This window comes from Pleurodeles waltl, chromosome 6 (assembly GCF_031143425.1).
Source record: "Pleurodeles waltl isolate 20211129_DDA chromosome 6, aPleWal1.hap1.20221129, whole genome shotgun sequence".
Lineage (NCBI taxonomy): Eukaryota > Metazoa > Chordata > Amphibia > Caudata > Salamandridae > Pleurodeles > Pleurodeles waltl.
Window position 1 is genome coordinate 223,800,860 of NC_090445.1, and position 12,008 is coordinate 223,812,867.

General features: G+C 45.7%; 1 protein-coding gene across 1 annotated transcript in view; it reads right to left on the reverse strand.

Annotated features, from left to right (window-relative positions):
- Positions 1-6,607, reverse strand: part of C1QL1 (complement C1q like 1) — a 273,105-nt gene extending 266,498 nt beyond the window's left edge. Inside the window, exon 1 of the mRNA XM_069237944.1 lies at positions 5,538-6,607. Within this exon, the coding sequence (XP_069094045.1) occupies positions 5,538-6,146 (609 nt within the window). The 5' untranslated portion in view covers positions 6,147-6,607. The remainder of the gene's footprint in view (positions 1-5,537) is intronic.
- Positions 6,608-12,008: the final 5,401 nt, after the last annotated feature.

Sequence of the window (12,008 nt, forward strand, 5' to 3'; positions counted from 1 at the left end):
AATCCGCGTGAATCCCGCTGACACGTGAGAACCCCAGCCTTGCCCCAGAGCCTGCAGACGTGCTTTGATAAAGCGCTTCATGGCGCACCCAAGAGGCACCTGCTGCACCCCTGAGGTGCTCCAAGCATCTCCCAGTTTTCTCCAGCGCAACTCCGTTTCAGTCAGATGAGCTAAACTGGGGTAAATGCGACATGTTCTCGGTCTCCTTTAAGTTGACATTGGAGTAAATCTTTCTGAGAAATTTGAAAGGCAGCTGTTGTAAAATTCATCACATCTAGGCATCGCCTATTTAAAAAGTGCTAACTCCACAGTGCTAACTAACCTTTTCTCTTGTCATCCCGTATATGCTCTGCAGGGAAGTCTTTTTAAATAAAGTATAGCGTGGCTAGTGTACAACTGAAATGTTCAAGGGGACCCCGAATTTACTCTGGAGGAAACTCTTTGAGTTTGCTAATAAAACGGACAGCCTCAATCTGATATGTTCAAGGTCCCCCTATTTTATAGCACAGGGGGTGTGTTTTTTGCGGCAGGCATCCCTAACTTGCACAGTAATGACATATTATACTCCAGGCACTCATAATTTGTGTTTAATAAAACCTTTTACTGCAGGCATCCATTAATTTGCATCATATTAAAGTATTCTGCTCCAGGCATGCCCTATTTTGCTCCATAGTAAATACCTTTTACTCCAAGCATTCCTTAATTTGCACCAAATTCAAATATTTCACTCTAGGTATCCCTCTCTTTGCCGCTTAGCAAAACATTTTACTCCAGGCATCTTTCAATTTGCACCACATTTTTTTTTACTCTAGGCATCCCCTAATTTGCTCCATACTAAAACCCCTTACTCCAGACATCCTTTAATTTGTACCATATTAAAATATTTTATTAGGATCCTCTAATTTGAACAATAGTAAAATATTTTATTCTAGGCATCCTCTAATTTGCTTCATAGCAAAATATTTTACTCCAGGCATCACCGAATTTGCTCCATGATAAAATAAACTACAGCAATAAATTAATAGGATACAAACTTTATTTTGGCGTCCCCTTACTGCCATCAGGGTAAAATCTGTCATTCTAGGCATATTCTAATTTGCATGATAGCAACATTGTTTACTTCAGACATTTCCTAATTTGATTCATAGTAAAATGTATTTGAGTATGGTAGAAATTAGCTGGTGTACTTCTCCTATGCTCCGGGTACCCTGGATTTATCTTGCATAAAATGTTCTTGTGCAGGTTAAAAACCAGCCGGTGTATATCTGTTATGCTTTAGAGATTTCTTAAATCGTTCAGATTAAAATCTTTTTGAGTACGACAGAGGGTGGCTGGTGAAGTCTAAAATACACCCGGCCTCCCCTAATTAGCTCCGGCGTAAAATCTTTTTTGGTATAGTGAGAGCTGGTTGGTGTAAATTAATAATGTTACTTGCAGCAGAAGATCGCTGGTGTTGATCGTTCTTCCTGGTGCCATGTAATTAATTAGTTGGGAGTAAAATATATTTTAGTAAGTAAAAGCCAGTTAGATACTGAGATGCTTGAGATACCTTTTAATTTATTACGTCAATGTACCCATCTTACATCAACTAACCTTTGAGAAAAACATACTGTTACAGAAAGTCTCTCCTAGACTCAAGGAGTTTAGTGAAGTTTGTCATGTGACAGAGGGCCATATGTACGAAAGCTTTTTCCCATAGACACAGAATGGGTAAAATCCTTTGGTACGTCTGGCCCAGAGTGCCAAATGGCAGGTGTTACTCTGACCCTTCTTCTCCGCGTTGAGGAGTGTCCAGTGTCCCGCTGCTGGAAGCGCCATCTACAGTGTTCTTTTCCTCTTGAACTCTCCTAAACAATGCATACAGGAGATCATTTGAGAACATTCAAGAAGGACCTTTTAAGAGGGAAAAGTGAAGCTTTTTATTTTCCATTTGACTTGTATTGGTGTGAGTGATAATTTAAGAGGGATAAAGTAAAAAGAAAATAATAGAAAGTATTATACTATAATTGCATTTACGTAGTTCTTTCTAACCCTGAGCTGGCACTGAACCGCTTTCGTCAGGCAGCACGGTACTCTAGAACCAAAGGTCAGTTGTTAATCCAGTGGTTAGTGGCTCCTGTTAGGAATCCTCTTGTGTCCAAGAAATCTATTCCAAGCATGTAATTCACTTTGTGGTAGATTAAATTAACAGGAGTTGGATGTGATCACTGGTGGTGAGTATGTGAGTTGGTATGAGTTTATGTAAGTGGCTGGGGGATGAATGGATAGATGAGAGGATTCTGGGCATTTTTAGGTTGCAGGGACATGGTTTCAAAGGAGGCTGTGATCTATGAGATGAGGTGATGTGTGGGTAAATTGTCAAAGTCCAATAATAGAAAGTAGTCAGACTGGCATGCAGCTGAGGGTAGGTTACACTCAGAGAGAGTAAGGCATGCAGACCATGAAGGGTAAGGAGAGGGTCATCCGACAGCAGAGAAGGCGAGAAAACACCTGCTAGTTTAACTCTAGGCCAGTCACAGTCAGTGCTTAATTTGAGCTATGGTTACCCATGGGGACGACTGGCACTAATGTTTGGGGACGAACACAGGGGAAAGTAGGGGGAATAGAAATACAAAAAAATCCCTCACAAAGGGAGAAAGCAGGAACCTGCAAGAGTGAGCTATAGGAGCAGGGAGTGTCTGGTAGTGGATTAAAAATGGATGAGGTGGATTTGAGACTACAACTGACAGATAATAGCACCAGCCACCGGCTTCTAAGGAGAGCTTTGGGCACTGGCAGTCATACTTATACAAACTAAGATCTGATGTCAACTTTCCATGCATGTTTTCAGGATTATAGAAGATATTTTTGGAGATAGCATGGAATCCAAGGATGTAAAACTGTAGAAAGAAACAACACTATTTGCATGTGGAATACTATGCTGCACTTTAGCTTTTTTCTTTAGTAAGAGATCACCAAGAGGCAATTCTATAAGATATGGGCATAGAAATCTTGAAATCACAGAATCTTTAAAGTTGTGGAGCAAACTGGTTAGGCAAACCAGTTCCTGACCAAGGACTGACTCTGGCCTGATTTAGAGTTTGGCAGATGGATTACTCTGTCATAAATGTGACAGATTTTCCGCCCACTGTATTACACTCTCCATAGGCTATAATGGGATCGTAATACGGCGGATGGGATAGCTGTTATGTTTGTGACGGAATAACCAAACTCTAAGTCAGGCCGTCTACTCATCTCCTGGCTTATAACAGACACCACCAAATTTCTCTGCAGGCCAGGCCCCTTTGAATAAGACTTCTCTCATGATGATGTTTTAGGATTTGCACCGCCAGCCCTCTGCTGTCCCTGCACCAGACCCTCCAGTTTAGATCTACATTCCAGACTCTTTAAACCCTTCCCTGAGGTACGGATCCAGCCTTGGACTTCCACTTGTTTCCTGGAGGTGCTCTGGGAGTTGTAGTCTTGGTTATCTTCCCTTAAACTACATGAACTAACACGGCTACTAAAGATAATTTGTAGCAGGAAAGCCCAGGATTGAAACATGATGTTTCACTGACATGGGTGAGCTGATAATCCCAGACCAGAGAGGGCAGGGAGGCCAGGAGGTCTGCGGATGCACATCTTTATGAAGTGAATTTGCAGAAACCCATCATTCCAAATCCTTTTTTAATATCTTTCGCTCTCTTTGAAGTTCTAATCTTTACCTGACCCTCTGGTTTGGTGAACCTCTCAGATGCTAAGGAAAATCCAGAGAGCCATCATCTTTATGCCCAGCTGAATGCTATCAGGACTTCCTGTTAACTCTGCCCAGGGCCGGCTTGGGTGCTGACCTGGATTGGGGGGTGCTGACCTTAGGGGGCTGCTGTGTTTACCAAAGACTTACAAAACTTGCAATTTAAAAGCACCTGGTGAAAAGTTCCTTGCTCTCCAGCCTTCAGGAAACAATTACAATCTCAAGATAACCCTTGTGATTAATGTCCCTGCTAGGGACAGAGATGAGAGTTTTGTCTAGAGGCAGCTTTGACTCACCATAAAGCAGCGCAGAGGGTTAATGTGCCTGCTACAAATAACAAAACTATATTTTATGTGGATAGCTGAGTGGATTAGTAAAGCCAGCCTTTACAAGTGCTTTAAAACACATGAATGTATGTGAAAGAGGGGCTATGGAGAGTTAAGGGGCACATTTGCCGTATGGGAGCGAGTGAACCCGAGGAGGTGGTCATTGGGTGGGGGGTGCCAAAAAAGACTGTCACGCAGGTCGCCACCATCACTAAAGCCAGCCCTGACTCTGCCCATTGCCAATTACTGGAGTAATAGGGCCACTTGAATTACGTGTCAATGGAGGGCCAAATTATGGGGTAAGGTTGACAAAAGTATTCAGCAAGAAAAAGCAAAGTGTGGGGCTTAATGGGGTGAAATGTGTAGCAATATTATTTTGTCAACAACTATTAATACTGCCTGAGCAAATTTGCACCTCGTTATTAGCAGTTTAACACCTTGTTACAGCAATCCGTGAATGACCAGTTAAACTTTGCAAAGGGTCTATCACTGCGCTTAACCAAATGAGACACTTCATGTTTAGTAACTTTTTATCCGTTTAAAGTAGAATTTTGGGGGTAAAATATGCAAATTATGCAGCAGATGGCGGATTGTGTGGCAAATGCTGAAAATCCGGAATTATGCGGAAAAACGTCACGGCTTCAAGCGTTCCTGAATCTAACTAGCTGAACATTCTCGCTAGCGCCAAGACGTTTGCCTTTGATTTGATCTTAACAAATGTATACAGCGCGCTTTTACCCAGCACGAGTGTCCTGGGTGGGTGGATTGGAGAGTTGGGGGGAGGGAAGGGTGTGTTGTATAACTAAAATAAAGTGTATTAATACAGAATAAATTACCCACGTCAGCTGGCAGGCTAAGAGCTGTCGCAGCCATTCCTCTACTGATTCCTCAAACTGTGCGTACCACGGGTCCTTAATTACATTTTTATTCTGGCTCTAAAGCACATTTGCACCTCACACTCTGCATTAAGCGCAGTTTTGTTTGGGTGATATTTGTGTAGCGCTACCGTGCCCTAAAGGCAGCAGAGGCGCCGGAGCAATTTATATTGAGGCGATACAGACATCTGTGAACTACACTATGCCCCCTCCCTAGACTCTAGACCTGGGGGTTCGCTTAGACCGTCCCATCCTTGCCCAACACTGTTGGTCTCAGCATTCGTGCCACACAGTCCGTGAAGTAGGAAATGGAAAATAATGAGCATTTTTAGCTCACGGGGGAGGCTAACGAGCCACATTTCAACCCGATCAAGAACTCAGCTCAAAATCATTGGACTGGAACGCAAGGCTAACTGGGTCGAAGTCCCAGCTCTCCAATGATTTGACGTGTAATTCTGAGCAGGTCAGTCTACGTTCATGAGATTATTTCCATCAAACAAACATGGCCTTCGGCATTTTGCTTACATAAGGCACTTTGAAAAAGTTTGCAATTGTAATTACATCGCACTCCAGACGCAACAAGTGCCCACTGCCATGCATTACCTGCCCGTTCTTGCAGAGGTCTGCCCACATGCTGGTGCCATCTCCTCCTCGCATCAGGACGTGGTAGATGAAGAAGTAAGTGCCCGGAATGTTACACGTAAACTTCCCCGTGGCTGCGTCGTAGTTGTTGCCCAAGTTCGTGACTATGTCGTCAAACTTGAGAATTTCATAGCCTTCGTGTGGGTTCTTCAAGCCGGCGTAGAAGGCCACCCTTGGCACGGTGGTGTAGGTGGCTGTGCTGATGGCACCACTGCTGCCGACTCCTGGATAACCCGGAGGCCCCGCTTTGCCCAGCTCGCCCCTCTCACCTGGTGGCCCCATAGGGCCAGGGGGGCCAGGTTCACCCGGTGGGCCGGGGGGTCCCGGCTTCCCTGGTCGGCCAGGCTTCCCTTGGGGCCCTTGCACCAAAGTGGATGGTGGAGGAGGCACAACCCCAGTACTGTCCCCCGGGGTCTCGGCATCTTCCCGCAAGCTGGCGCTGGTGGCCGAGGTGGTCTTTGCCAGATATGGGTCACAGACCATGCGGCACGTGCCCAACATCTCATAGTGCCCGTCCGTCCCCACCGAGTTGACCAGTACCGGGATGAGGATGACCAACACCAAAATCATCACGACTCCCACAGCGGCTGCGATGAGCGTCTTTCTTCCGAGGCTTAGCCTGGAGAGCGGTTGAGAACGCTGCCTCCCCGACGGCGGAATGGTGCCTGGTGGGTGGGAGGGGTTGGGCACCCCTTGTAGAGATATGATGAAATATTTGTATGTATATATTTATATATGTGTATATATTTATTATATGTTTGAGATTCCCTAAAGCTTCACTACAGAAAGCCTTAAATAAGTGTCTCTAGAAAGCCCAAATACTAGTTGTGGGCTGAACCGAAATTGAATATTGCCCTTATATAGCTTCGGCTCCTATGCCTCCCCCCCAGCAGAGGCACATGGTAATGTGCAGGCAGAGCATCAGCCACACACCCAGCAGCGAGCGCCCGGTGCGCTCTCGGTGCGCTCTCTCTCTCTCCACCTCTTCCTTTCCTTTCCTCAACCCATCCCTCGCTCCTATCTCCGAATACGATCTTCTCCGTTTATACATCGACCTACACTCTCCCCCCTCCGCCCCCTTTAAGCGTTTCTCCTCCTCACTTCTTCATCCCCTCCTCCCCAAAGGAGGCGAAAAAAACACACCCTCGCCTCAGATCAGATTAAAAAAGTCGCGCAAATAAAATCCGCGCGAAGACGGCGTGACGCGAGTGACAGACTGACCCAGGGAGGAACAGGACCGGACCGGGGAGACTCATCCATCAGCGGGGGAGGATGGATCGATGGGGTCGAGGCAGCTTTCAACCGGCTGCTGGTCCCAAAGTGGAGGCAGTCGGGGGGGGGGGGGGGGGGGGGGGCGGTGAGCGGAGGGGTGCGCGTCAAACAGCCACAGGCAGGCTCTTCTGTCCCTCCTTCCGCGCGTCTCACGGTTTGTTTTTGGGGTAAAAGGGAATAAGTTAGGCAGCGATTGTTGTGCAGTTTCTTTCTTCTCTGGGAGCTGTCATCTTTCCGTCGTTCTGTCTCCTGGAGGCGGCTTGTTTGGGAAGGCGATGGGTTTGAAGACGGGAGTGCGCGCTGGCAGAGCCACAGAAGGTGCGCCACTTAGCATGCACGAGGTGCCGGATGTTTACGCAGCGCTCCAAGTTCTCATATTTAGCACAGCGGACCGATTAACGAAGCTTTTGTGTCTGTACCTTTGTGTTGCACACGTGCTAATGTCCCTTTTCACGCGTGCCCAACCAACTCTGCACTTCTCGGTAGCTGTTTTTCTGCACTTGAAAAATAATTTACTCAGTAATATGTTTGTGCCAGTAATTCTGCTCACAGGAAGAGAGTTTATCAGGGCTTGATTGCCCGGTGGGCTTGTGCATACCACAAATTTACACCTTTGTGTGTAATCGCAAACTCCTTTCTCAGCCCTTCCTGCTTTACAGATGGTTAAATCACTTTCTTTTTAGGGCGGGCAATGGAAGAGAACACGCCCAAAATGGTGGGAAGCGATGGGGAGGGTTTGTTTATGTGCAGCGATATTTAGGACGCCTTATCCGTGGAGAAAATAGAAAAACCTAGCAATCACAGTTGCTCTGCAGATGTTCACACTGAACAAATATATATCTGGATATGGAATTCACAAACGTTTTCTAATAGTGTACCTGCAAACCTGCAACTTTTACAGGGTGCCAGATGAACATCTGGAAACCTTTTTTGAATCCCGAAAATAAAAAATCTGCACCCATGTGATGTCATAAACATTTACGTGCAGTTTTATAACTTCTTTTAAAATCATTAATTAATTTGTGTCCAATTGTAAACAAGTGCATAGATCTACAGTTGGAGTTACACCACCTAACAAAACGTGTCGATGTACTCATTTTAAGAATTCCCTAAGGGATCCCAGGTATGCATGGGTACCTGGGATGTGCCCAGATTTCCAGGAGTCCTGGAAAATATTTGCAAATTTGTAGTCGAGATTACATTGAAGCATTTCTGCATTTGTAATTGTATATAGTGCAGTAAGGAATGCCCTCATATTCGTGCAATACCCTTTCTTCAGCTGGGAAAATATTTTTCACAAAGGTGAAACCATTACTTCTCCCCCAACCAATGTTGAAGGTGCTCAGTTCTCATTCTGACCCCGAAATGGGATATATCCCTACCCTCAAAAGGGGTCTATCCATTTCCAGGATGGGAATTGTTCAGAAAACATTTTATGAACAATCTCAAACTCAAAAGGTTTCCCAAGATTTCGAGAGCGCCTCCAACAGGGGACGTCCACTTGCGTTCATTGTAGTGGGATTCACTCATATGCAAAATGACACCACATTAAGCACTATTCTGAATGAGTAAAATAAGTTGAATACATGGTTAAAACGCTCCTGAACATCGCCAATGATACAAAGCACTATATAACCACAGTTACAATACAATACAATTGTTACCTTTTTATTAATAACTTGCACTCATAAACTGAGCCATTTGCATGTTGAAGTTGGACTTACATGCAGAAATTGATATTTTATTTGAGACAGGATCTATCTAATTTTTATATATATATATATATATATATCAAACCAAGGCCCTTTCAGGGTTAGAGTGACGCATAAATTATGCCAAAAACAAAGGAGAACTCTGGGAAGTTCCCAATTTTAGGTGGAGAGCTGCTCTAGTAAGGAGCTCCCTGCAACACCAGCAACACTCTAAATTTGCTCACCTCAAATGTCTGCTTATCTAGCAAAGCTTTTAAATATAGGATTAGCACAGTGCTATCCTCACCGAGCTAGATAGTGACAAAGTCTTTTGCCGTTTGTACAGCAAAATCTTTAAGCATAGGATTGACATAGTGTCATCCTCGCCGAGCTGTAAAATGACAAAAGCCATTTACTACTCCAGGCACAGTATTACAGCTTTGGACTGGTCAAATACCGTCCAAGCCAACCTGGAATGAGTAAAGCAACCCCTGACACGTGTTTCGCTCTCATTAGAGCTCTTCAGAGGGGTATAGCTTTGTCCAGACACAAGGGAGCACCCAGTATAAGTCAAACCAAGGCCCTTTCAGGGTTAGAGTGACGCATAAATTATGCAAAAAACAAAGGAGAACTCTGGGAAGTTCCCAATTTTAGGTGGAGAGCTGCTCTAGTAAGGAGCACCCTGCAACACCAGCAACACTCTAAATTTGCTCATCTCAAATGTCTGCTTATCTAGCAAAGTTTTTAAGTATAGGATTAGCACAGTGCTATCCTCACCGAGCTAGATAGTGACAAAGAGCAGCTCTCCACCTAAAATTGGGAACTTCCCAGAGTTCTCCTTTGTTTTTTGCATATATATATACACTGAAAAAACCCAAAGATTAAAGTAACATTATAGTTAGATGAAAACAAACCTGAAATTCACCAGTTATAGTAAAAATAGACTTGTGTTCTAAGGTAACTGTAACTCACGCCCCACCAAGCACAGTTTTCTCATCATTAATTTATTTGCACATGTTGCAGTGGTATTATAAATTATGTAATAGATGTCACGAGTGATGTAATAGGTGGAGTAATTAGCAGTGCATGGCAAGTTATTGTTACCTTAGGGCATGAGTTATAGTTACTTGAGATAACTATAACTGGTGAATTTCAGTGATTTTTTTAGTTGAAAACATTATGTTGTTACTGAAGTTTTCACCTAACTATACCGTTACTTTAACCTTTGATTATTTTCATTGAACTTCTAGTGTTTTTTAACATAAAGTAATATTTTATTACCATGTCTAAAGCTAGCCTCCCACCATGCACAGCCAAAGGCCATGCGCAGCATGGGGTTGGCCACAGGCCCTGCAGCCAACCCCTCACAGCCGAGCAACCCCACATTGCATACGACCTTTGGCTCTAGCTGTGCAAGGCCTTTGTGCACAGTGTGGTGTTGGCCACAGGGCCTGACCAGCAGCCAGGCCCTGCATCCAACTCCACACAGGTGGCCAGCTCCGGGAGAGGGGATTGCGTAGCCTCTCTCCCCAAGCCACGTTTGGCCCAGGGGACCCCATCACCAGTGCCATAAAAATATATTATTAGGTGAGGGGGTTCCTGGCCCTCCTCCCCAAGCCTCTAGAGTCCCCAGGGACCCCATCGTCCTGGGCTAAATACTAGTACACTACGGGAGGAGAGCACATGACCCTCCTCCCCAAGCCCAAATGGGCCAGAGGACCCCATCCCCCTGAGACCTATTGTATTTATAGGGCAGGGGGGCATGTGGACCCTCTCCTTGAGCCTTAAGGGGCCCGAGGGACTCATCCCCTGGGGTCAAATACCTTACTATTTGGGGCAGGGGGGCGTGTGGCTTCCTCCCCAAGCCTAAATGGTCTGGAGGACCCCATCCCCTGAGATCAAATTATAATTAAAGGGAAGGGGGTGCATGCCCTCCTCCCCAAGCCTTCAAAGTCTCTGGGAACCCCATCCCCCAGGTACATTAAGTTTTAAATTAGGGGAAGGGGGCATAGCCCCCCTTCCTAAGCCCAAATGGGGACCTGGGGCACCATCTCTTATGGCTGATTGGCATAATAAAGGAGGGCACGCAACCCCCTCCCAACTCTATTGTGGCCCTAGGGACCTCATCTTCTAAGTCCACTCTTAATTATAGGTGGGTTCCCCGGTGCCCACCCAGGACACCCACCAATCACCAATTTTGGGGGATGCGGAGGGGAGCCCCAGGGCCCCTGCAGCCCAGCAGACTCCCCGCATACTGCGGGAGCGGGCATTGCTCCCATCCTGAAGGAGCATCTTCTTATGCTTGCTCCTGCGGGTGAGAGCAATTTGGGTTTGGAAACAGAAGTTAGCTCCCACCCAGCGGGAGCATTTTAAATCTCCCACCGAGTGGTAGCAGACTTGCTTTCCCTGCCCACGATCCTTCAGACCTTGTAGAGGCTCCAGGGAGCCCATTCCCTGAGGCCAAATACTTTTACCTTACTGGAGAGGGGAACCAGTGGATGGGGTCCCAGGGACCAAAATCAACTTGGAGAGGAGGGCCCTATTCTCACCCATTCCAAATATTTTTTAAAAAATAGCGAGCTGCCATTTTGTCATGGGCCAAGAAAAAAGGGGGGGTCCCAAAACGCGAATTCCCCATGTTACCGCAAAAACTGCTGAACAGAATTACATCACATTTGTCAGAAAGCTAGATCATGGTCCACAGATTGTACTTTTGTGATTTAGTGTAAATCGTTTGAGTAGTGTTTGAGAAATTAAGGTTAAAAAATATTGTATATCAGCTCGTTTGGGTCAGCAAGAGGCTCAAGAGTCTTTTGAGGGAGCACCAGTTTGAAAATAAAGCATTCTGGTTGACCCATGGAGCTTTATTTCTCTAGGACCATCTTGTTCCCACGTGAGTCTGACTCCTGTAGGAGCCAGAGCTCTGACTAACTGCCAACAACATCGAAAAAATTTTGTTGGCAGCCATTACAGGTCTCAGGGACTCAGTTCTCTTGTCTTGAAGTAAAAATAAAAAGTGATATAAGGAGGCAGAGTAAGGATACCCTGACCTCCTACGCCTCATAGGGGAACCCAGAGGGATCCTCTCGGGGCCATAAACCAAAAACAAATCAGCACAAAATGCTGCGATCTGATCCTGCGGGACTTCCGCTGGATTGAAAAAAAACAAAAAACCTAAATGGCGGCTAATTATAAACCCCAGGGAGCCTATCACCCCAGACAATATGCATTAAGGGGAGTGGAGCCTAATGGTTCCAGTTCCCCAGCCATTAAAGGCCCGGGGACCCACGGACCCCATCCGTCTTGGTAGAAATTATTTTCAATAGGGAGTGTGGCCACGTCGCCCCTCTCCCTGATCCTCTAAAGGCCTAGGGAGTCCAGCCCAGGTGCAAAATGACTTAAAATGGGGAGGGGGTCATGATGCCCCCTCCCTGAGCCATTAAAGGCCCTGGGGAGCCCACCCCAGAGC